The following is a 25,661-nucleotide window of genomic DNA, read 5'->3' as shown; positions in this document are numbered from 1 at the left end:
TTTCTTTATCAAGGAAGGTTAGATGATAACCTTCTTGTTAAAATTCTTTTTTTTTCCTGTACCTGTATGTTCAAAGTTTTTTTCATGGTTTGTAGTAATCATGTCTCCGTGTTAGCCTCGAGTAATCCTTCATTTTGACAGGTAGGGTAGAGAAACAAGGGATTTGGATTGATCAGCTATATCCCCTTGGGATGATGTTTGTGTGGATACTGAAATTAATTCTGTGAGCTGACAGCAAAAGGACCGTGTTCTGTCTTACTGTCTCACAATGGCATTATCATCTGTGATATTGTACAGAGTGGAAAGGTTGTGTCTTTATTTTCTCTGAGAGAATGGGTATTGTCCGTGTCACTCATGCGTGCTTACCAAACCTTGCTCCCTAAAATGCATAAAGCTATATTGTTTCTTCTTATGTCTCTGTGTATACTGCCTCTTACATTTTTTTTCTCTGTTCAGCTTTGGAGAGCATTATCATTAGACACATTCTGAGCTACAGACTGTTTCTGTACAAAGCAACATCTTTGTATGCATGTAGTAGTCCAAACAATTATGTGACCACAGAACACTTTGTTATGGTACATGTATGTCAACATTTCTGTAGAGCATTGTTCCCCATTACGTCTATTAGCATATGCAGAATAACAAATAAATGTGTATATAACTCATGCGCGTGTGTGTGTGTCTGGTGTTCTCTGCTCTACAGATGTTTGTAGGCCAAATATTCTGTATATTAAGGGTAATTTCATAATATGGTACAAATACATGAGTTTATGAATCATCTCTACATAACATTAATCAAAACTGATATTGCATTTGCCACAAGAAGGTATGCAAAGTTGTTTTTTTATATCCAAAAGTAGCCAATAACCTGGCATGACTGGCTGATAAATGATTTATCACTGGAGGGAAATGTATTCCATTCCATTAGATGCAATTAATGGATCTCCACTTTTCTGTTGTCAAGTGCCGCCAAAGAGTGATACTGAACATAAACAGCTCTCTCAAACCTCAAAACCAGAGAATCTTGCATGTAATGTCTTTAGTATGAAGAAACCAAAGGAACTCATACACTCTTAACAGAAAATAAAGAGGTTAATAATGCATTATACTAATGTAATGGTCCACTGTATCACATGGGACTATAAAGCCATACAATATGTAATGGGTGTTGCATTTTGGGACCATGGCATGGTAAACAACTTAATCTCGTTTTTATGGACTGGTAGCCTGGAAAAAAAACTTTAGGACTCCTAATGAACCACTATTAGGAGACAGTGACATATCCGTCACTGTAATGCAATTTAATATAAAAACCCGACTAAACTCTATGGACAATCCAGTTCTATTGGATTGCGTTGCACTTCATAGGGGCTTCATTTTCATTTATTTATTTATTTATTAATTTAGGTCACTGTTATATCACGTTTTTTGTATTTGTATATACTCCTAAACGCCAGAGGGCGGTGTAGTCTGATCATGCGACGCCAAACGAGCGTAAAACACTAAAGCGCGCGGAAATCGAACTAATTCCAAAGAAGAAGAAGAAATGAAGACCTAAAACTGTAAATACAAACATGGACCCCGAAGTTAACAATAAAACTGCTATAGATGCAGATAAAATCGATCAAAGTATCAGTTTTCCCCATGTTACAGCTGTCGCTTCAGGATGGATGCTGGACTTCATGTTTGTAAGTCTGTGTCGGCGTTTCAAGGAAGACAAGTTTGATGAATTCAATCAAACGCTTTCGGTTTTCGAGGGTAAGTTATTTACGGCTAACAAAACATTAGCTAGTTATCTGACATTAACTGCCGAAACAGTTACCTTTATTTAGTGTTAATAATTCATGAGCACAAAGGAACAAAACAGACGTCACGCGTCGTAAAATATAATATTAATGGTAAATTATATTAACAATTTAACGTCGTTGACAAACTGATACATTAATGTGAGGACAGAGCCACCATGTTCACGACTCTGTAAAGTCTCCTAAGTCCTAGTGGCTAACACTTTTGTGAATATCTTTTTTTGTTTTTTATGTTTTTTTCAGCCGTGTCTCAGAATCTGTCTCTTAAAGGAGACTGCTATGATGAGAAAACCATGATAACCGCCTTCCTCGCGAGAGTCATGCATGGAAAACAGCTGGGTAAGTTGTTGCAGTCAGAACCAGAATCAGATCAGGTTTTTTTTCCGAACATCTTTTACACGTTATATGTAAAAATTGTTTTGGCATTGCTCCTTATGACAGAAAGTTAGCACTACAGGAAGTTCAAACCGCACAGCTTAAAGTAACAAGGTGCTTCTGTCTGAGGATGTTTAACAATTGAAACTGATCCCAGCAGAGATTTAAGCTCATGTAATAATGCATAGAAAATAGAGGAGATCAATATTCTGATGACCTACTTTGTTATAATATCTGTAATATAAGACAATTAATTTCTGGCAAAAATTTGTGGTTTTAAAATATATCCTTCACTTCTTTAATACAAATGTATTCAAATGTTACTGTGTAACACTTTCCTCCAGATATCATGTTTGAGGAGGACGAATGTGTGATGCCTCTGATGTCTGCTGCCAAAATATGGTTACAGCTAGAAGATACTGTGGAAGATGAAAGTGTGTTCAAAAACATTAAGATTCTTTTGCTTGTCCAGGTAATACACACCCCTTCTATACTGTAGTATTTTTTTTCTACTGTAGTCTGATAATTGGAACACAACACCAGCAAAATCTGATCTGAGAATATCTAGACATGGTTGTTAATGTGTCCTAATTGTTATTGAGTGATTTAATTGTAATTCTGGTGAAAGCTCAAGTTCAATGCTTCGTCCTCATTTTGAGTGTTAAGTCTTTTAATGCGTTTGCCCTGTTTCTAGTCTGTGGCTGTGTGCTTGGAGAAAGGCAAAAGATCTTCTGCCTCCTCTGCCCTCAAGTGGTTGCAGAGTAACCATGACCTCCCACAGGTCTGTGGGTCTATTGTCTCTTTTCTATATTTGGTGGCCAAGGAGGATTGTGCATAACAACTAATATTTTTTCAACAGAACGTGGGACTCAAGCTGACAACAATAGTGACACAGAGGGACACTTACCACCCATTCCTCATGAGCTTCAGCTTCAGCCGCCTGCTGGAGACAATCCACTTGTTCTTGGATGCTTACCTGGAGAAGAATCCCTCTGACTTCCTTCTAAAGGTAAAGGACCTGACCCACTATGTTGTAGATCACAGCCTGTGTCAAAATTACACAAGGTCACTCCTTCCATGTTCAGTCTAGTAAATAAAATGTATAGACCAGCTTTACAATGGGTCCAGTTGGCCTCTGGAGCTAAAGATGTCTGTCTACATCACAGATACCTTTTATCAAAGTATCTGTGAGTCTTGAGAAGTCTTCAAGTGCACTGAATTTAGATTCCTCAAAAAAGGCCTTAGAGGGTTTTAAAAAGTCTTATTTCATTTGCAGAGGTTTTGAATATTTTTTATTGCCTGCCATGAACAGTAACACCAGTTAGAACTTTCAGTTATAAGGAGTTAATTATTTATTAATTATTGTTAATTATTATTGTTATAATTGTTAAGGTTTTGCTACAGCACTGGAAGACAGATCGGCTGATTTTAATAAGATCTGGTCCCCTTTTGTGCCCCCCTCCCTTGTAGTCATTCTGTGTCTCTTTCTCTCTCTTTGTCTTTGTTGTTGTCCGGGTCTGTTTTTAAGTCTTTCGCATCTCTGTGTCTCTTTAGGATAGTTTTCTCTGTCTTTGTAGTCATTTAAATGAGCGCTGTGTCTTTCAAACGAGGTATACAGTCAAAGTAACAGTCACTGAGGCCCTGTTCAGACCTGTATGTTTTAGCCTGACCCATATGACTTTGTAAAATTTATTGAATTGCATTCTCAGTCTTTAAAACACTTAATTCTACTTTCTTGAACATTGCAGAAACCCTGTTTACATATCTAAAAACTGTAAAGGTACTTATAAAGATACATTTTGTTGTAATCATATTTCAGGTTCATTGGATTGCAAGGCAAAGCACAAGTTCTACACTGTTACTTGGAAAATAACAATTTATACAGTTGGCCCTGCAGGAATAATCCCAGTGTAAAATTAAGGATCAAGCTTTGTACGACTGAAAAATAGGGGAAAAAATAATTGACGAAGAAATTATTTTGTCTTGGTGCAAGATATCGACTAAGAGGATTACCCCCCTCCTTATTCACAGATGAAAGTGATATGTGGAGTGCTGCTACATTTGATGCTTGAAATCTCATCTGACCAGAATTCACACCAACACATCATAAATGAATCTAGACTGTATGACATCTGAACAAATGTGAAAAGAATTCTCAGGTTTTGGCTGCTCAGCTGTTTATGAGGTGGGGATTTTACACATGATTTACTTGGCAAATACATAAGGTGTCCAATGTTTTGCTCCAGCTAACAGCAAGGATTAACAAATAAATTTGAACAGCCAATAAATTCTCTTGGTCTTGTGTTCAAACCCGATCAGCTATGCTCTTGTTCTTTTGAGTTATGGCGCCCTGTGAAACTGAGGGTTTTGATGTGAACTTATCAGTCAGAGTTAATTGACAATTTGTCATGAAATTAGTTGGAAGGGCAAACTGCTACGTTCAGCAGAACCCTCCTCAGGGTCCAGTTATTCATGAAAGTTTTAGGAATGATTTACATAGAGGCCGTTGACCAAGGTTAAACTTAGAAGTCTATTATAAAACAGGCCTCATTAGTTTGACTTTCATATCAGAGCAATAATCGCACCTGAAAGTTAATTGTTTTTGAAAATTATGAAAAAGTAACATAATTTATAGAAATATAATGCAGAAACATAATTAATGTTTGGCTGTGTGTTCGTGTCTACCTCCCCGTCTGTCAGGCGGCCACTAAGATAGTCCTGTCATCACAGACCACTGAGGGTTTGAAGGACGCGGTGACGCAGGAGAGCTCTCTCTCAGAAAAGACCAACGAATCAACAGAGAAGAAACCAAAGTAGGAATACCAGTTGTATTCATTGAAATTTACGCATCTACTTCTTAGGGCTGGGCAATTATCCGAAAAAGTATCAAATGTAGATTAATTTGGTTAATGCTTTTCCCCAATCTGTGCATTCCTGAACTGTCCCCTTAAAAATGTGGTGATGCTAACCCCAGTAATAGGTTTTAGTTTTAGCCTGGAATTCATTTCTTCAGACTTTTTGAACCCCTGAAACGTAGACTTTTGGAAACGCTACTCGACCCATTTTAGTTTGAAAACTCCGGGGTTGCGCTGTAGTCTGGACGGGCAGAAACAGAAACTTTTGGAAACATTGACGCAGACCCCTGCCTCGCCTACTGATTGGGTCTTATCAGTCATGACTACCAGACAGTGATCAATGCAACATGGACAATGGCCGAAGGTAAAAACCACCAATTTGTTTAATCACCTGGAACACAGTGGTTCACAATGTGGGAGCTGTGGCTCAGGAGATAGAGCGGGTCGTCCACTAATTAGAAGGTCGGTGGTGGCTGTTCCATCAGTGTATGACTGTGCGTGTGAATGTGAATGTGAATGGCAAGTAAGCGCTTTGAGTGGTCAGTAAGACTTGAAAAGCCCTATATAAATGCATTTACCATTCAATGGTCACATTGCCAAATATGAAGAGTGCGTCGGTCAAAAAAAAAAAAAGGGAGATCTGCAAACGGCAAAGTAATTGTTCATTAACCGTAATTGAGGTAAAAGTTTAACCAATAATAAATGTGATATTGATTTGAAGTCATATTGCCCAGCCCTAATACATTTACACTTATGTCCTACCAGGAAAAAGGAGAATGATGTATGTTTGATGTCAGTAGAAATAAGTGTTTTAAATGTGTCTTTTGAATAAGAAATATCATTTTGGCTTTTGCTGCCTCTGTTTGGCTACATGTAGAAATTTAGCAGGCTGTCCTAAACACTAAATAAAATGCATTATGTGGGTAACAAATAATATTTCCACACTATTGCACTTCCACAGAGCAAAACGGAAACTACTCTCAACTAAAATTACTGATGTATGGAAACCTGATTCATGCAAGAAGGCTTTTGTCTCTCTCAGAAGACTCCAAAAGAGTGGTGAGTTTTATTTTTCCTCTGCCTTTGATAGTTCTGTTCAGAACAAAATGTATTTTTGCTTTAATCTGATGTTAAAGTACTTTCATTTTCTATAAAACGTACGAATACATGTACTGCATGTATTTCACACGTTTCTGAGAATCAAAATATCAAACCTCCCATCATCAGAGATATCTCAGATAATATGTGAGAAGTCAAACAGCACCACAGAGATCCGAAAAAAAAGAAAACCACCTCAGGTGAGTTGAATCACAAAGCTCGTTCAATACTGTGTTCAGTAAATTAATCCCAAATCAAGTTAAAGTTAGCAATCATCACTCAATGCTACCTTTCATTTGGGGCATATTAAGAAAATAATTATGTTTTACTTCGTTTAGAAATGGACACCCGAGCTGGACAAATACCTGAAGGCCGGGGTTAAACATCACGGCACAGGGAAGTGGTCTCTGATATTACTGGATTATGACTTTGGAGGACGCACTGGAACCATGCTCAAAGATCGCTGGAGAGTCTTAATGAGGGCACACGAAGTCGGCTGACTTGTGTAATTAAGTGGTTCGCCTGTAAATAAAATCAGTGACTTATCTCATCCATTTATTTTAATTACTGAAAATGTTGCTGCCTTTTTATGCTTTTCAGCTGCTTTTTGCACCAAGAAGATACACCACTAGAGGGCACTCAACACAGAACAATGAACTGGGCTAGTTGCATTGGTTTCTATAGTAGATACATTTGATTTGTGATATACCAAATCTTTAACTGTGCCATTCTAACTTAAACAATGTAGCAGTTCGCTTTGAATAAAACATGGTATTAGCTAGTTCACTCACTGAACCGTTTTCAGCCAACACAGAGCATGTACTCTCTATGATAGGGATTGTTTCATTGTATCTTTTTTTCCCCCCACTTTTTTTAAAGAAATGCATAGTGAAGTCACAAATGTAAAATATATTTTTTTATAATTTTAAGTTAAATAGCTTTGACAGAAAATTGTTACAAAAATGAAAACAACAGTGGCTTGTTACAATAAAAATTTACAAAATCAGCTGATATGTGCTTAATGTGTACTGGGAAAATGTGAAATACTGGACTACAGTGTCTTTACACAGTATACTACAAAATTACACACGGCAATGGAAATGTGTATAGTGATTTGAAAATGCCTTTATATCAAGGTGTAGCATATTTATTAGAGGCATACCGGTAATTGCAGTGCACCGCCATCAAGTGTTAAGTCTCTTCTTAGTATTGGAAGCATCTGATCCAAACGCACACTGTGTCAGCTCCTCAGAGCGAGGGGGAGCTTGGCTGTGAAATGTTTTTGTGGACACCAGATCAGAGCGCAGTTCTGTGGTGTTTTGTTTGGATCAGATGAAGACGAAGCTGTGCTGAGGTGGACAGTTGCACCGCTGGGTTTTCTGGATCTTCTTCCACGTCCCACGGCACTGAGGGTTCCCCACCGCCTGCCAGTGGAGCAACGCTTCTCTGCAACACAACCCCAAATGTTTATGGTTTTCAGAGACTGTTACACTCATATCTAGGCGGTACAAGATGTTGACACTAATTCACTGATTTACTGCTTCTCTCAAGGGCGCATTCAGTGTAATTGTAGGCGGCTGGAACTCGTACTGCTTGGATTTATCCTGGTTGAGGTGATTGCTTCATGAATTGGTTGAGAGTCAAATATTTTCTACATATATTCCACCTTAAACAACATTGCTGAAAGAACACACATGTAAAGGTTCATAGCTTCATACTTGTCTGATTCCTGACCGTCTCCTTGGCAGCTGCCACTATTGTTTCGCATGGCGGGAGGCTCACATGCCACACACACTTTGAAGCCTTCTGTTATGTAGCGCATCCAGTGTGTGTGTGGCCGGTTCTGCACAGTACAGTGGGGTGTCCGGGATTCCAGTGTGAATTCCACACAGAACCTGAGGGTAGTATGGGCAGGGTCACACAGTCATTCCTTGGGTATTTGAACCAATGAATCAAGGTGGAGGACAAAAGCAATGCACACAATAGGATGACATCATCAACCGCCTTGTGATATCATTTGTTATTCTGGTGCACTTTACGAAAGGAGGCGGTAACCCCTAATAATTTCATGATTCGGTGTAGCATGAAATGGAAATAATAATTCAGCCAACAGATATTCTGAGCTGCTCACAATGCTTCACCACCTGTCATCCAAACCTTTTGTGCATCTGCTTTTCATGTGACAGTCCTCATTAAAGTCTGAGTATTTAATTTCAAAGGGTTGTGGGCAGTCTCTCTGCACTGCTTTATTTAAGGGTCTGTGGACAGAAGGACAGGTGAGCAAACACCTACTGGTGGCTGACGCAGATGGAGGAAAAGTTGGGCTGTTATCTCTTTTTTTTTTTTTTGTCAGTGGTTTAGGTTACACAGCATTACGCTAAAATGAAATTAACCCCTGGCAGCATGCATGAACTTTTCAACTCTTGAATTTAAAGATACCTGTGGTCATGAGCAGTTTCAGAATACTAAAGGAGGCGTTATGGAAGCATGATTATGAAACCTACCCAGGGTCCAGGGGGTTTCCATAGCTGTCATGCTTGGGCCTTCCTTTGCCAAACTCCATGCTGGTGATGAATGCAGGACCTGACAAGAGAATTTCAGTGTTTCAATTAGTCCAAGTTTAGCCTTTTTAAAATGTAAGGTTACAAAATTTGCTTAACTTTACAATCAAGCTAAGCTGGAGAAAAAATGCATATAAAATGAGATTTATAAAAAAAAAAAACAGTGAGATGCAACAGCAGATAAAGTAAAAACAGGGAATGTGTGTGTGTTTTCATACCAGAGTTGAGTCCACAGTGGTTACCCTGGTGGTCTCTGTACTCCCTGCAGCCGGCATGTTGCTCCAGGCTGGGACAGGGCTCTCCGCTGTTACTAGGCTGCTGCTCTACGTGACGGACACGGACTCGTATTGAGGGCTGGCAGGGCTTAGCACAGCCGCTCCAAAAGCTCCAGTCGCTCACAGCACAGTCCTGAGCTGGATGTTGGAGGGTTGGAGGTGGTGGGGGGGGGGGATTATTACAGGATATCCTCTGGTAGCAAACAATCAAACTGCCATGAAACTCAGAGACGTTGGACCCAACACTAACTGAATCCTTCAGATCAAAGTGGGCAGTAGAAGCTTGCAGCAGTCTTACAGGCTGAACAATTATGAATTTCCAGTGAAACGGTGTAATTAAGCTAAGTATCCAGAAAATAACTTCAGATCAATGAAGCATTGATTGTGACTTGCAGAATTAGTGTTTCCTGCTCCACTACAAGTGGGTTGAGAGCCAAGAGAGCAACCCACTAAATCACACAAAGTCCTGTGATTTTTCTTTTCACCCGAACTCTGTGCTTGATGATCAAGCTTTGATGTATTAAGCATGCAGATTTAGTGACTGCCGGCCTAACACATTAGATCTGCTCGGCTTGTTTGACTGGAACTGTAATTGCTGATTGACAGAATCACATTCTTCAAATATTTGGACTAATTCCGTTATGTGGGCCAGTCCACTAAAATGAGGTTAGACACAAAGCTTCCTGGGTTGTTTTTTTGATGAAGCAGGCATTGTATTAGGATAATTTAGAAGGCAAAGAATACAGAACAAACCACACGTGAGAGTTTGACAGGACTATGAAGATAAATATGCATAAACAATCTCACATGTATGGAAAATTTTGGAAGGTATTCACCCAGCCAGCTCTGTGTCATCAGATAACAGCTTGTGATAAGTAGCCCAGTAACGGCCTGGTACTGAAAATAATCTTTCTTCTCCAACTATCTTTATCTTCTGTCTGATAAACAGATTCAAATCTATCTATCTCTAATCTATCTTTAGCCAGAGTTCAGGTTATCTCATACAACAGGGTTATCTCGCACCAGTATCATAAAGTTGAGGTGTGTGCAAAAAATGTAAACAGTACCTCCACTTGTGATTCATTCACACTCAGAGCAGCCCCGCCAGACCCCCCCCAGCCCCCCCCCCCCCCCCCCCCCCCACTCATCCCTCACCTGGACACTCTTTGAAGTAGTCGAAGCAGCAGTCCTTGGTCCTGACGCAGCCCTTGTCGCAGTAGCATGTCCCATACACACGGTCCATCCTCCAGTCAGTGGTCAAACAGCTCAAGTCTCTGCTCTGGCAGCATTTACCTGAACAACCGCCAGACACCAAGTGGTTCTTTCCCAGCGTGGAAACCACCAGCAACAAACAGGCAAACTCCACAGAGGATCCCATCATGAGGGGGTCGGGCCAGAAGTCCACCCCTGAAAGTAAAACACTAGTCTCTTGGTTTCCCCCAGTATGTGATGAAACGCAATTCCCCTCTTCCAAATATGTTTATTCCCACTCTCGTCCTACTCTACCTCTGTCATGCTCATGACCGTGAGAGGGAGAGGTTGGAATACCAGCCCAGCCCAACTCAGCCAAGACTGTGCTCTGGCACAGGAGCCCTTGTGACCTGGAATTCCTGTGTCCAGCCCCTCTGTTTCCCTCCAGAAGCAGCTCTGCAGAGCAACCTACAGAACAGAACACCCCATTCCGGCTCTGATCACAGTCCAGTGTTTCTCATGTTGTGTGTGCGCCTTCTCCCTCAGAGCTCTCTATCCCCGTTCCCAGCTGAGCACCTCCCTCCAGTCGATCACACACACGGGAGGAGACAATAAGGACAAGGGAGGGGTAAGCTGGGGTGAGTTTGGTGAGTGTTTTCCCTCCTGCTTCTGTTCTCTTTCTCTTTCTCTTTCTTCTTTACCTCATTCCCACCTGTCTCATTCTTGTTTATCTTTTTCTTTCTTATACCATCTCTGTGCAGAATCACTGTGACCCTGGTGTCCGTCTTGCCCATGCCGCTCTCGGCCACCCCAGACCTCGGGTCCCAAAAGAAAGGGAGGAATGTGAGCAGTTGGCAGGGCTCCAGTCAATTGTGCCAGGGGGCCCGCTGAGCATTGTAAAGCCACCCTTTGGTTCTCACCTCTCTCACTTTTTCCCTTTCTCTTTCAGGTTACTGTAATCTAGCAAAAATCTGAACACTTCAGGCACAATTTTCTCTCTATCATTCTGCACATTTATTGCATTTTTAGATATAAAGGAATTGTTCACCATTGTGGGGAGTGCACTTATTTGCTTTCTTACAGAAAGTTGGAAGAGAATATGGATACCACTCTCATATCTGACATTAAATATGAAGTTAGAGTTAGCAGCTGGTTAGCTTAGCTTAGGTTAGCATAAAGACTGAAAGCATGGTCCAACGGCTAGCCTGATTCTCTTCCAAGGTGACAAAACCCTAACTGTAGCCCTTCCTAGCACCACTCAACCAATTTCATACATTATATCTGGTTAATGTAATACAAAAACAAACATATGGTGTAAAAACACAAACTGTTGCTTTGTGACCTCTCGGTGACAACAAGCATCCAGGAAGTCACTGCACATGGCCAGGAAATAGTCTGGCAGATAATGGCTGTAAAACTATAATCTGACATTTTTACAATTCTGTTTTTAACACACAAATTATCAGTAACATGTTTGTTAGCTTTGCAGGTGTGAGTAGGCAAAGTTTTACCTTTGGACAAAGTTTGACTGGCTACTTCACCATTTTCTTTCTTTGCCCTAAACTAAGCTAAGCTAAGACAACCTAAACTAAGCTAAGCTACTTAACTCCTGCTGTAGCTTAATATTTAGTGTACAGCTCCGCAGGACATGTCTGTAGTAGATGACAGATTCATTTCATATACTGTAATTGAGCAGAGGCCTGTCTGTGACAGTCTTAGTGAGGCTAATTGTTTTATCTCATTAGGGTGCGGCTTGTCACTGACAGTTGATTGATTAACAGGACTGTTAGATTTGCTGCTGTGAGTGAAAGACATGCTTTAAGGAGGAAGCAATTTTGTGAAGATGTCAGTGTGTAAAAGCTAATAACATCACATGCTACTTTTTGTACTCTTAAATTCATGTGGTGCAGAAATAAATTGTCCTAATCACTGCAGCACCTAATGTTCAGCGCTGATGAAAAGTCATGCTTATGAATTATAGGCAAAATTAGACATAATTATGCAGGGCCCCAGCAAAAAGCATTTTTCACTGTTGTGTTTGCTCAAGGTGCCTGAATGTCTGAGGATGCTGTGAACTCCAAAGAGGGTCAGCTTTTATTTGAGCAGTTCCTCTTCCATCTCATGGGAAACAAATGAGGCCTCTGCAGGGAGCAGTGGTGGGGAATGAGGCCTCCCCATGCCTACTGCTATAGAAGGAACAGATATTTGTAATAACCTAGATACTTTGCCTCTGCTGTCTTGAAAAACAAGCTTGCAGAGAGCAGAAGGGGGGGGGGGGGCTCTTTGGGTTCTTTGATTCTTCTTCTTGCTATGGAGCAGGTAGGTCAAGCGACAGTAATAGCCTTCATCTTCACCATAATCATCAGCAACGGCATCACTGAAGAGCATGTGTCTGAATCAGTGTATATTAAACTTTGAGGAGGTTGAACCCAGACTGACCTCAGGAGAAAAAGCTCCTGCACTCTGTTTTGGTAATGTTCATTTACAAATATTGAATATGACGTATTTTTAAATGATAAATAATCCTAACCATACTTTTCTTTAAAAAATTAACCTATTCTCAATCATTTTGAGCTATCTGTGTCCCAAATTACAGATATCTCATTTTGTAAATTCGAGTCTAGTAATACCTTATTTTGCGTAAAACAGAGGGTGCCCCGGAAAGGTCACTAAGGCTAACACACACATATTTAGTGCATTTTCAGTGCTGATTTGATCTGTCCACTGATGCAAGACTTACAGCTGCATGAGTTTGCTATGGCTTCAGCACGTTGGAGGTGCACATCAAAGCATGTGTGTTTTACATCTGACAGGCCCCCAACCCAGGATCTCCAGCCCTTACTGTGCACTTGTCAAAGACGATCAGCCTTCCTGCAGAAACACACCCTGCTTGGAGTTTTCTTAGTGTATGTGAGTAGAGAGGAAAGGGGATTAAGCCAATGTTAATGTGTCTTAAGACAATGTTTATGGTCTTCAAACTCTGTCACAAGCCGCCACGTCAGAGACTGTATTCATGACAATCACATGCACACACACACTACTTAGCTTATTTGACAAACACAAGAGCAGAGATAGCAGGATATACAAAGAGAGACTGACTGGATTTAGTTAGGAATGGAGGTGTGCGTGCCTTTACTTCTTGCACTGGGTGTTAAGGAGACGACAGGGTGAACTCTAGCTCTCGCCTATACGTGGAATGCAAACGTCGGCTGTCCCCATGGTAACGCCTGACCTGTGTTGCTATAGTTTCAAAACCATTGTTGACAAACGCTAGAATTAACCTAACCTCGCCACGTGCTGTAAAGGTACACTGATGATGTCACCTCTGACCAGGACAACACCCTCTCTGTATCACCCGCGCACAGATGCATTTTTGCCTTGTGGGGAATTATAGAGAACAGTGTCTCAAAAACCTTGAATGCACAATAAGCCTCTAGAATTTGACATTAACTAATATCAATGCAACTAATACTTATACTTTTAACTCTTTGAGTTGTCACTTTTTTATCTGCACTAAAATGAAGCTAAGGGTAAGTTCAATCTTGCACTCTCCCTCTCTCTCGTCTTGTAATTAGCTGACAACCGGTGTTTTCGGTCATATCCAGTGCCAGGTCGAGCTCATCAGACACCACTCCATATAACATCCAGATCTGCAGCATTCTCCTCTTCCCATCACCACTACCACCACCACCAGTGTCTAGACCCCTGGGGTTGGTCTCCTGTACTTCACACAGCCTCACCCCCTATGATGACATCACGATGGGGTCTACTTGCTAAAGACTCTCACATCTCTCACTTTTCTGCTCTTGTTTTGTACTAGGCAATAAAAGTTTATTCGTTGACTCAGAACAAAGTCTTTCCTGAATGAAATGACATGACCTCGAAAGTGTTTAACCTTAGCCAAATATTTTATTAAAGCGTTAGTCGAGTTTGTTTCCTCCTGACGAGTTTCTGTCTCATGAATGGAGGCCTTTGTCCACTATCCTTTAAATTTATAGCTCAGCCATCTCCTACCTCCTTTCTTTATGTGTACATTGGTACATTTGGGATGTGTGTGTTTCTGTACGGGAGAGTTCCTACATTTTCTGTTTATGTGTAAATTAGTTTTATGTGTTACCTCTAAGTTAGTCCATGTGGTGGCATTTGATAATGTGTGTGAGTCTTTTATGTTATTTCTTGTGAATGATGAGCACAACATGCGTTGAGATGGTGGATGTTTGACTTGGTTTATGTTATCAGTAAACCAATAAGTGTGGCTGAAGAGGTGAATCCAGGTTAAAAAAAATACAGAGAACTACAAAAAAACTACATATAGTACTTACATGTATGAGGCAATGCCTGCTCTGTACCTGAAGACTTACATCATGGCCCTGAATGAGTCTCTTGCTCCTCATACCACACTTACATGAGTGTCTATTATGATGAGCCATCTAGTACATCCCACCAATGATGGTCCATTCATTACAGGTCATTACTGCCTGATCTTTTATGGATGATAAGGCACTTCTCCAGGACCATGGCAGCAGAGAGGAATGATGACACTCTGACAACAGCTCTGCAAGCTGGCTGGCCTTGGAACAGCGCCAGTGTAATGACAACAAAGACAGTGATATTGATGAAAGTTTTTCCCTGACATCATCACTGATAACTGTCCCCTCATCAGTCACCTATCTTGGCATATAGTTCCATATGTATGTAAATCAATGCGGATATTAGAGGCAGCAGAAGGCAGATGAAGCAAGACGTGTGGGAGGGGAATGGGACTGACCCCTGCCTCTGAGAGAGATGAAATTTTCAGGTAATGATAATGACTACGAGAGAGGGTACATCTATCATCAAGGCCGGCCCAAGGCATAAGCAAACCAAGTGGCTGCTTAGGGCCCCTGTGGCCACCAGGGGGCCCCCAAGAGAGCTTGAAATGCCCCACGAGATCTTTATATACGTATTTCTTTAGCACTAGGACGCCAGCATTCTAGTACCCATAGACGCCACAGTGAACTGCCAGACCGCCATATATAATTACATTGTGTTACTGTACTTGGCTTGGAAACTGTTTTGTAGTTTTAATATTTATTTATTTATTTATTTGAAGGCTAAAACAGTAAGATAAATGTAGACCTAGTGAAGTAAAATAAAAGACATCACAACGTATAGAGAAGGATTGGTAACTATCCAATTGCCAATTAACATTTTTACATATTGTTATATTATACATTGATTTATTAAGTTCTGCTGCACGTCTTCTATCCAAATGGCCAGTTTTCTCCAGGCTACAGTGCTGCAATACAACGCTACAGATATGTATTGTAACACATTGCAGAAAAAAATGATCAACACAGATGTATGCCTTCCTATACTATGACTTTTTATGCCTTACTATACTATGACGTTTTTTAAGACTGACTATACTATGACGTTTTTATGCCTGACTAAACTAAGACTTTTTTTAAGACTTACTATACTCTGACGTTTTTATACCTGACTAAACTAAGATGTTTTTTATGCCTGACTAAACTAAGACGTTTTTATGATGTTTTATGCTTTACTATACTATGATGTTTTTCATGCCTTACTATAATGTGACGATTTTATGAAATTTTTCTGCCTTATTATACTGTGCCATTTCTTAAGACTTATTATACTGTGACATTTTTTAAGACTTACTATACTATGACATTTTCATGCCTTACAGTAGAATTAAGTTTTTCATGCCACACTAAACTATGACATTTTTATGAAATTTTTATGCCTTACTATAATATCACATTTTTTATGCCTTATTATACTATGACGTTTTTATGCCTTACTATACTATGACTTTTTTGTGATGTTTTTTATGCCTTACTATACTATGACGTTTTTATGATAATTTTTTATGCTTACTATACTTTGACGTTTTTTAGCCTTATTATAATAGGACGTTTTTATGCCATACTAAACTGTGACATTTTTATGACATTTTTATGCCTTACTATACTATCATATTTTTTATGACATTTTTATGCCTTACCTTATAGTAATGTTTTTTAATGTCTTACTATACTATGACTTTTTATGACATTTTTTATGCCTTATTATATACTATGCCGTTTTCATAGTATACTACGACGTTTCCATGCTTACTATTCTATGATGTTTTTATGACAGTTTTTATGCCTTACTATAGTATGAGGTTTTTCATGCCTTACTATACTATGACGTTTTTTAAGACTTACTATACTATGACGTTTTTTAAGACTTACTATATTATGATGTTTTTTATGCCTGACTAAACTAAGACGTTTTTATGATGTTTTTATGCTTTACTATACTATGATGTTTTTCATGCCTTACTATACTGTGACGATTTTATGAAATTTTTCTGCCTTATTATACAGTGCCATTTCTTAAGACTTATTATACTGTGACATTTTTTAAGACTTACTATACTATGACATTTTTATGCCTTACAGTAGAATGAAGTTTTTCATGCCACACTAAACTATGACATTTTTATGAAATTTTTATGCCTTACTATAATATCACATTTTTTATGCCTTATTATACTATGACGTTTTTATGCCTTACTATACTATGACTTTTTTGTGATGTTTTTTATGCCTTACTATACTATGACGTTTTTATGATAATTTTTTAAGCCTTACTATACTATGACGTTTTTATGATCATTTTTTAAGCCTTACTATTATATGACGTTTTTTTATGCCTTATTATACTATGACGCTTTTATGATAATTTTTTATGACTTACTATACTTTGACGTTTTTTAGCCTTATTATAATAGGACGTTTTTCATGCCATACTAAACTGTGACATTTTTATGACATTTTTATGCCTTACTATAATATCACATTTTTTATGCCTTATTATACTATGACGTTTTTATGCCTTACTATACTATGACTTTTTTGTGATGTTTTTTATGCCTTACTATACTATGACGTTTTTATGATAATTTTTTATGCCTTACTATACTTTGACGTTTTTTAGCCTTATTATAATAGGACGTTTTTATGCCATACTAAACTGTGACATTTTTATGACATTTTTATGCCTTACTATACTATCATATTTTTTATGACATTTTTATGCCTTACCTTATAGTAATGTTTTTTAATGTCTTACTATACTATGACTTTTTATGACATTTTTTATGCCTTATTATATACTATGCCGTTTTCATAGTATACTACGACGTTTCCATGCTTACTATTCTATGATGTTTTTATGACAGTTTTTATGCCTTACTATACTATGACCTTTTTATGCCTCACTATACTATGACTTATGACATGTATATGACATTTGTCCCTATATCAAGAGTGATGTCATCATATGTGTCAATTATAACGTATATACATCCTCTGTATATATGAAGATATTTGTTTATAACATATATGAAATTATCATAGTAAAATGCAACTTTATTAATACAACATTCTAATTAAATTCATATATGTTTGTATATTATTTATTTTATATTTACATATATAATGAACATATACTGACGGGCTTTGTGATGGATATATATTTTAGTAACATGTCTATAATATAACCCTGTAATATAAACATGCACACTAAAATACATGTTTCTATTATCTAGACAAGTATGTCAATATATGATATTGTTCCAACAGGTTTCACATGTAATTTTTACATATATAGGCTAAACTATATATACATATATGATTTTACTACATATGTACATATATTTCATATATGCAAATTCTACACATGTACACACATTACATTTGTGTACAGGCATTTCTGAATGTAAATTCAGATTTTATATGTTAATAAATAAACCTTTTAGTTGAGACCAAACCTACACCCTTGGCCAAATCAAATTCTGCCTAGCGCCGTATAAGGCTTGGGTCGGCTCTGTCTATTATAGTAGTATTCATAAATCATATCATGAAATGTCAGAGGGCAGTGGAAAGGTCAGGCCCCTACACTTCTGAGTATGTATGTGTGTGTTGCTCTGCCAAGGGCAAAGTGTGTAAATATCATTAAACACAAAAGATATACATCAGGGACTGGCACTGAGAATAATTTTGCAGTATTTCTCAGTCATGCTTTGACTGTTGGCAAACATCAAATCTCACTCACAACTGGCAATAACACAGTTTTGAGGTTATGAATTTATGGTAGGAAAATAGAATAATAAACTCCACCTGGCAGCTGTAAAAACTTGTATGCAAACACTCTTAAATGGTAAATATTATCTTGGTTTCTATTTTTATCATCTTGAGGTTCTAGACAGAGAGCACAAGCAAAGAAACGAGTGACTTCTTGCAACACAGTAAGCTCTGTTGCCATAGATTTGACATAGTTTTGGGCTCTTCTGCATTTATTTGTTGGCATGACAAAGATTTGACCTCTGAGTGCCCCACTTGAGTACACAGACACAGATTACTATTGGACCAAGAGTGTTCCTGTTGACACATGCAGCTTGTATGCTCTATCATTGCTCTAGAAATAATTATTGGCTGGGAGGGTATCTTTTCCGTAAATTTCTCTAGAGAAGAGATTATGACATGTAAGACATGACTCACCTGATAAAGACTGCACTGCAGCGATACCATGTGTTAATTAGTGAGCTGTAGAGGTGCTGGTAGGCAGAGCCAAGTTAGCTACATAGTTCCCCCTATTTTCATTCTTAGTGCTAAGCTAAGCTAACAGGCTGCTGGTTGTAGCCTTAAACTTATATGCCTCTCAGGCAAATGTGCACAGTTGACGTTTGGAGACATTTGTGTGTATGCTTCTTTTATACTTGTATGCAATATGTTTGCATTTGTTTTCATCTCCCTTTGGAGCCGGTGTTCTTACAAGGGTTGAATCAACAAATTAGTTTGCTTGATGGGCATTCAGGGGCATTACACTGGTTTAAATCATTCCTCTAACAAAGCTCTGTATCAGGTATGAACAGATCATTTTTCATCCTCCTTCTCCTGTGGTGGACCCCAAAGCTCCATCCTCAGTCCTTTGTTATTTTCACCGTGGTCTGTCTTCAAGGAAATTCAGTATCCTTTATCACTGCTATTCTGATGACATGCAGCTGTATGTGCCATTGAAACCAGTTATACTCACAATCTTGAGTATATTTTAAGTTCTTTTGGAGATGCTGGATAGCCAAAAAATTTCCTTCAGCCAAACAGAAGTTCTTATTCACGGTTCTGACATTTTCCTTACCGAAAAGGCCAATTGTCTGTGGTCTCTGTCCTCATCTTGGAGTCATCTCTGACTAAAATTTGACAAACAAATCAAATCTTTCATTAGAGGAGCAGCTTTTTCCGCATAACGTCAATAGCAAAAATAAAACCTTTTCCTACTTTTAGAGATCTAGAGACTGTCTTACATGCTTTATTACCTCATGTCTCAACTACTGCAACTCCCTATATGTGGGAGTCAGTCAGTCTTCCCTGTCCCAACTGCACACAGGTGATTCAAAATGCAGCTGTGGGAATCTGGTACCAAGAAGACAGACCACATCTCTCCTGTACTGGCCTCCCTCCACTGGTTAACAGTGAAATATAGAAATGATTTCAAGATTCTCTCTGCTGTGATTTGGCACCACCCTCCATCTCCAATCTTCTCAGTCCATAATTTACATCAAGATCCGTCTATCACCACTTTTAAATCTGAAGCTGAAGACACACCTTTATGAAATTGCCTTTGGGTCCCCTGAAAATTTTAATGTCATAATAAAATTGTTTTAAATTTTGCTGTAATGCATTTTGGTTAACTGCTGCTGTTTCTAAATGCACTCTATAAGTAAATTAGACTTGATCTGACATATATTTGAATGAATTAAATCACTGTAATTCATTCAGACATAACTTCAGATCGAGCACCAGCACTTTAAACATCAACACATCATCCACATGAATTTTTAAGGTAATAAAATATCTTATCCTCAGACCCAAGCTGGCTCTTTCCTCTCATGCTGACCCAAACATATTTAGGGCATTTTTGATTTGAAGTGTTGGCAAAGTTATAATTTGGCAGACAGACTACATTCTCAGATCCCTGCTGATGGAGTCAACTGGCACAACATCAAGTCAGGTGAAACAGTAACACAACCTGCTATTCTTCACTATAGCACTGGTTAAGCAAATACTCTTCCCCTTCCCTCTCCTGCTGCGTTTTTATTGAAAACTCCACATTTATAACACCATGTTACTGGTTCTTAGTAGCAAAAAAACTGTTCTTTAAACATTTAAAAAATGGAACTGTGCCTAAAGCTTAAATGTACCTTTTAGGGAATGAGAAAATACCAGCTCCATTATGTGTTGAAACTGGCTGATTAAAATGAGTACTGTACTCTTGGTCTGTTTTTGTCCTGGTTAAAGTACTGTGGACTTACAGTGAAACGATAAACCACTTGTTGGCAGGCCCCAGTACAGCTCTTATTAAAGACCTCATTGTTGACTGTTTGTTCCAGGTCATTTTGTTTCAGTACACTTGAAAAGGACGGTAAAAGCCCTGCAAGAAGAGGGAGACCCGGCCTCCGTTTGAGCGTGAATACAACCCTTCACTTAGTATGAATAAGGGGATGGCTCTGTGTTTCTAGGTCACTTTGTGTCCCTGAAATGTACACCTCACAATCCACAGAGAGGGACGAAGGGATACAAACACTGCCTGACGTTTGACAACATCACATGGATACAGTTGACAGCTGAGTTTCAAAGTGACATAGAGGCCAAACATCTTTGATCTTATGTGAATCCAGATGACTCTTTCTACACTTTGATGACTACCTTGACTATCCTCACCTCCATTTTTTCTGTTTTTTTATTCTCCACTGTGTTCTTTTTCTGTCTCTAATATTTATAGACAGCATACCTTTGTGTTAAAATACTGGATTAACATAAAGCTCAAAGTCTAAAGGGCTGCAAATTTCTAATTAGTCTTTATAATAAACACAGTTTTGATTTTGACAATTATGTCACACGTGTGTGTGTGTGTGTGGTTTTCTTAATTTTTCAAGGCTTGTCCTCTCCTTTTCCTGGTGTTAGTACAGTATTACAGATAGAAGGCCCACTGCCTCAGGCTGTGCTTGCAGCTGTGGCATCTGGCTTCATACCTTGTGCTAATAATATGATCTATAATACACACTCAGAAGGCAGGTTTGTTTTATATCCACAATTATCTACATGAATGACAGTTTGACTCATATACTATAATCATGACTCTGACCTTAGTCCCCTTAAGTTAGTCACACTATGATGGAGTTTTGGTTGTGTTTTAGAGAAGAGACAAGTTAAAAGAGTCAACGTGAATCACTATCAAAATGATCAGAATCAAAAAGAAGAGCACAAATGATAACCCTAGCTGCTACATCTTCAAATAATAGTGCATAATGAAGTTCTCATTTCTCTCTACAGAAAAAGACAATTGCTCTGTCTGTCTTTGTCAAATACAATGAACAAGACTATTCAGAGACATGAGCTGCCCTCTATACAGCGACAAAACAATGTGCTATGTGGGGAAGTTCCACATTCTGGGATCTGGGGGCACAGTTTTGTGTCTGTTTCATAGATATGGAATGCAGATTATGTATCATTGCAGTTTGTAGCCATTCTGATCACTATAGTATGTAGAGTATGTGCAAAAAGGAGAGTGAGGCTCCCTTCATTAGCCTGCAAGAGAACAAAAAAACCTGACACACAAAAGAGAAAAAGCTCTCGATATGAAAAATAAATTGGTTTTATTTCAGGAAGACGTTTTACAAGGCACAATAATAGTTTTGCTAAACTATTTAATATATACATAGATACTCCACTGGCTTAACAAAGTTTCATGAGTTTGATTAACGGCAATGTCTGAAACACTGTTGTAATGAGATCCAATCCAGACAGCATCTACAACATATTGATGATACAGCAAGAAAGATGGCAGTATTACATAACAGCCATTACAAGCCATTAAAATGGTCAAATAAATATCCAGATGTTGAGTGGAAAACTACATAGAGCTGTGAGTCAAAAATATTTCATTTATTTAATATTCATCATTAGCATTTATTGTTGGGCAAATGCTGCAATTTACCACAGTAAATACTATATGTGGTCACTGAAAGAGAGAGGTTTGGGTCAGAAGTCCCAAAATGTGAAGACCAGCCATGTTAAGCAGGAAACTAATATCACTGAGGATAAACAAGCAGTTAGTACAAGCCACTGAAACGAACACGGTGCCCTAAACGTTTTATTTTGTTCAGATGTTGTTGGCACAGACTCGAAGGTTTTAATCCTTGACCGGTGTGACTGGGAAGAAGGTGATTGTCAGGATGGAGGTTTTTTAGGTTTCCTCATTTTCTTGAGCTTTTCTTGTCTCACTGTCTCAGCCTCCAAAGAGGACAGCTCAGATATCCTGTGGATGAAAGAGCGCGAGGCTCCGACCACTGGGTCTGGATAGGACTGGCCTGTACGGCAAGAGGCAAGGAAGAGAAAGGATAAGAGATAGGATGAGCTCTATAATATGATATATACATTGAAAATAAAAAGCCTGTTTGCACAATCCATGTATTATTTGACTGCTTCAAAACATATCTCTAACTGTCCTGCTTCTCTTTTCTACCTTTCCTCATCCTGTGAGTGGCATCAATATTAATTAGGGGTAAAATCTTGGATACCTCGCTCTGCCTCATGACATTGTGCTTCACAAAAAACCTAAGTGTAACTGGTGCTTTCAGTGTAATGGAGTAAATCTGAGAGAAAATGTAGCACCAGTGGGCTGGTTAAAATAAAAGAGAAAGCACTTTAAAACTGGAGCAAACAACTGAAATAAGAACACTGAACACTCCCTTTTTCCATGTGACCCCTAGTCCCACTCTGTTATGAACCACAACCAACAAGATACCCTGAACTGACACTAATGAGGCCTGGGATCTGTGCTTTTTGTTTGAAGAAGGAAAATCCATTAAAATGACATGTTTGCTGCCAGTAAATCAACGTCATCAACATCTGTACAGGTTGAAGGTTAGACTCTCCTTTTCACTTGCAACACAGACGGGCCCTTCTGACCTGACGTGTTAGAACCACAACAAATACCTGAGTATGGAAAAAGCATACAATTAAGTCTTGGCTTCACTGTCAAAGCACTGAAATAACTCACCCTTCTGATTGTCTTTAACAGTCAGTAGGTTGTAGGTTGGGTAATTCACCTTAGGCCTGCAGAACAGAAGGACAACAGAGGAGGAATAGGTCTGAGAAATAATTGGGAGAACTATTGATTGGCTTGGTCTGATTTAGTTTATAAGGCCAATAATACCTGCTGAGCTTGCAGTTTTCAACTGAGAAGGTGTTTCTGCCATTGAGGACTAAAGTGGAGGGAAAGAAGATGGCTGGATTTGTGTTCAGCTCATATCTCTCAGGGTATCTGGAAGACAGAATTAAGTACACATTAAACAAAGTGCTGCACATATGGCTGCTGGAATACATCTGTTGTATTGAGTGTCTTCCAGCTTTTTATTTATAAGTTTAAAAAGACCCTTCATTTCGTGTGAAAAGACAATATTCTTGAATATTATATTAATAGGGTCAAGTATTATGAGAAAGCAATGACAGCTTTCATTCATTTTATAACATTTAAGTGTCATTAAACTAAAATGTTCCAACAAAAGGATGACTAAGTGATAAATAATTGTGATCTCATTATTGTGCAATAAAAATCATGATTATACTTTAGCTGTAATCATGCACCCGACATTACCAGAATATCAAATATTAAAAGCAAGCAGCTTGAAATCTTCTGTTTGTGACAGATAAATTATGTGTGTCAAAATATTAATTGTGTCTGGCTGCTGTTTTCTTTGTTCATATTCTTGTAATTTGTTGTAAATGGAACAGTGGTTCGGTATAATTACTGTAATCTGTGCAGCTGTCTCCAGAAATATGCTATGAAGAGTACAGCTACAACTACAGGACTGAGTGACATTAATCCACTGGTTACCCCAGGGTGAAGGGCCGCCCTGCATGGCTGTGGGAAAGCTCCTTGGAGAGGCTGAAGGGATGCAGGTTGCCAGGTCTGTGCACGTGGTAGTCTCTTGGCAGTGGAGGAATCACAGTTCTGGTCCTCTCTAACCTCGCAGCTAAAAATAATCATATTAAGCCATTCAGAACTAGCATCTGATGAGAGGACAATAGTTTTCAAAAGAGATGTTAAAAAATATTTTAAAACAAAGAGATATATAGCAAAAAAATACTTAAGAAGTAATATCCATAAGTTGCTCTCAAGTATCTAACGTTATACTTGCAGTCACTGAAATAGGACCTGTGCTCATTATGTATGATGACAACTCCATCTACTGGCTGTCAGGTTACAATCCAGAGACAAGCATTAAATTCAATGTGTATCCTCTTAAAAAAAAAAAAAAAAAAACAATTCAGTTTTTAGGTTAAATGTGATCTGTACATTTCTGAGTGAGAAAATATATATTAAAAAAGCTTCTCAATATCCTCTCAACTGTATCGAAGAAAGGGTAATTCTTACTCTTTTTATCAAAGAGAAAGTGTCTCCCACTGATGTCCTCTGGGTCTGTGTTCTCTGATTGCATGTTGTCATCTTTGGCCAAGTTAGGTGACCTACACAAGGTTTGAAAAAAGAGAAACTATCAGCCATACCAGAAGACATATTCAAACAGGTGTATGCCTTTCGAAGGTGTGTGCTGGAATGGCTGAGTGGACACATAGAGCATATTATTTCTGTCGGCTATTCTTCTTCTTCATCTTTTATGAAGTGTCATACCATTACTATTTTATGTATAACCACTTAACTACCTTGCTTCTTTCTTTTTTGTTGTTGTTGCAAAGCCTATTGTGAGCAACACCTACCACATCCAGAAGCTGAAACTGGATTTTAAACTGACACATCATGGAGATGGGAAGCTAGGCCTCAAGAGAAAAGCTGATATTCTGAGAAATACATTATAGGATGGATGGATATTTTTGCCCATGCAGGGTTGTAATTTTTGGTATACTGGCGTCATGCCGGCGCAGAAAAAACAACCATAACCATTAAGTACCACGTTTACTGATGGAATTTACATTTACTGAATATAGTGGTATTTCTAGCTCTTGGAAACATGTTGACACATCTTACCCTCCAATTCTGTAGTCGCTAACCAAGGATTTCCCATCCCTGGACTCTGGAACAAAGATGAACGCTGTTCAGCATTCTTGTGACATATCGTTATGCTAGCTGCATCTAAATGAATTGAGCACATACATGGACCACGCTTACTCACTGCTCAAGGGTTGTATCACAGGAAATTTCCTCCTTATATGATCATTTTGCCTGAAAACCGCTTGTCCTCCACCCGCTCCCATCCTGAAGTTCCTGTATGTTGAATATCCAGCCGCATCAGGGCCGCGGTGACTGCAATTTGAGCTCCCCTCTGATATTAAAGCCTTTGCGGTAGGTAAAGATGCGTTAACCTGGAAAGTCATCATGTTGGTACTGCCATACAACCATCTTTTAGACATAACCTCGTTATTGAGC

The 25,661-nt window shown here is 38.7% G+C and overlaps 3 protein-coding genes across 3 annotated transcripts; 1 reads left to right on the top strand and 2 right to left on the bottom strand.

Moving 5' to 3' along the window:
- The first annotated feature begins 1,549 nt into the window (after positions 1 to 1,549).
- Positions 1,550 to 7,139, top strand: terf1 (telomeric repeat binding factor 1). Its single transcript, XM_022744287.1, has 9 exons — positions 1,550 to 1,758; positions 2,049 to 2,144; positions 2,525 to 2,652; positions 2,875 to 2,961; positions 3,040 to 3,189; positions 4,881 to 4,993; positions 5,997 to 6,094; positions 6,263 to 6,333; positions 6,472 to 7,139. The coding sequence occupies exons 1-9, from the start codon at positions 1,575 to 1,577 to the stop codon at positions 6,631 to 6,633; spliced, it is 1,089 nt and encodes a 362-aa protein (XP_022600008.1). The 5' UTR covers positions 1,550 to 1,574; the 3' UTR covers positions 6,634 to 7,139.
- Positions 7,037 to 10,656, bottom strand: sbspon (somatomedin B and thrombospondin type 1 domain containing). Its single transcript, XM_022744288.1, has 5 exons — positions 10,125 to 10,656; positions 8,913 to 9,107; positions 8,638 to 8,716; positions 7,852 to 8,028; positions 7,037 to 7,579 (listed from the first exon to the last, which is right to left on the bottom strand). Exons 1-5 carry the CDS (start codon positions 10,348 to 10,350, stop codon positions 7,462 to 7,464), a joined length of 795 nt encoding a protein of 264 aa, XP_022600009.1. The 5' UTR covers positions 10,351 to 10,656; the 3' UTR covers positions 7,037 to 7,461.
- An 11,543-nt stretch (positions 10,657 to 22,199) lies between these two features.
- On the bottom strand, positions 22,200 to 25,302 carry cunh8orf89 (chromosome unknown C8orf89 homolog). The gene is made up of 6 exons (XM_022744362.1): positions 25,263 to 25,302; positions 24,654 to 24,745; positions 24,114 to 24,252; positions 23,433 to 23,540; positions 23,277 to 23,332; positions 22,200 to 22,584 (listed from the first exon to the last, which is right to left on the bottom strand). Exons 2-6 carry the CDS (start codon positions 24,715 to 24,717, stop codon positions 22,445 to 22,447), a joined length of 507 nt encoding a protein of 168 aa, XP_022600083.1. The 5' UTR covers positions 24,718 to 24,745; positions 25,263 to 25,302; the 3' UTR covers positions 22,200 to 22,444.
- Between the last annotated feature and the right edge of the window lie 359 nt (positions 25,303 to 25,661).

This window comes from Seriola dumerili, unplaced genomic scaffold, assembly GCF_002260705.1.
Source record: "Seriola dumerili isolate Sdu_G_001 unplaced genomic scaffold, Sdu_1.0 BDQW01000079.1, whole genome shotgun sequence".
Taxonomy (NCBI): Eukaryota; Metazoa; Chordata; class Actinopteri; order Carangiformes; family Carangidae; genus Seriola; species Seriola dumerili.
The sequence above is the reverse complement of the archived record's forward strand: the minus strand, read 5'-3'. Positions and strand labels throughout refer to the sequence as shown.

Bases quoted from the DNA above. Each gene is read 5' to 3' on its own strand.
- terf1 (XM_022744287.1), top strand. From the start codon at position 1,575: ATGGACCCCGAAGTTAACAATAAAACTGCTATAGATGCAGATAAAATC. The intron at 1,759-2,048 runs GTAAGTTATTTA...TGTTTTTTTCAG, and splicing joins AACGCTTTCGGTTTTCGAGG to CCGTGTCTCAGAATCTGTCT. The intron at 6,095-6,262 runs GTGAGTTTTATT...TCCCATCATCAG, and splicing joins CAGAAGACTCCAAAAGAGTG to AGATATCTCAGATAATATGT.
- sbspon (XM_022744288.1), bottom strand. From the start codon at position 10,350: ATGATGGGATCCTCTGTGGAGTTTGCCTGTTTGTTGCTGGTGGTTTCC. The intron at 9,108-10,124 runs GTGAGGGATGAG...TCCAACATCCAG, and splicing joins CTACTTCAAAGAGTGTCCAG to CTCAGGACTGTGCTGTGAGC. The intron at 7,580-7,851 runs GTATGAAGCTAT...GTTGTGTTGCAG, and splicing joins GACGGTCAGGAATCAGACAA to AGAAGCGTTGCTCCACTGGC.
- cunh8orf89 (XM_022744362.1), bottom strand. From the start codon at position 24,717: ATGCAATCAGAGAACACAGACCCAGAGGACATCAGTGGGAGACACTTT. The intron at 24,253-24,653 runs GTAAGAATTACC...GATTATTTTTAG, and splicing joins CTTTCTCTTTGATAAAAAGA to CTGCGAGGTTAGAGAGGACC. The intron at 22,585-23,276 runs GTGAGTTATTTC...CTTGCCGTACAG, and splicing joins TGTTAAAGACAATCAGAAGG to GCCAGTCCTATCCAGACCCA.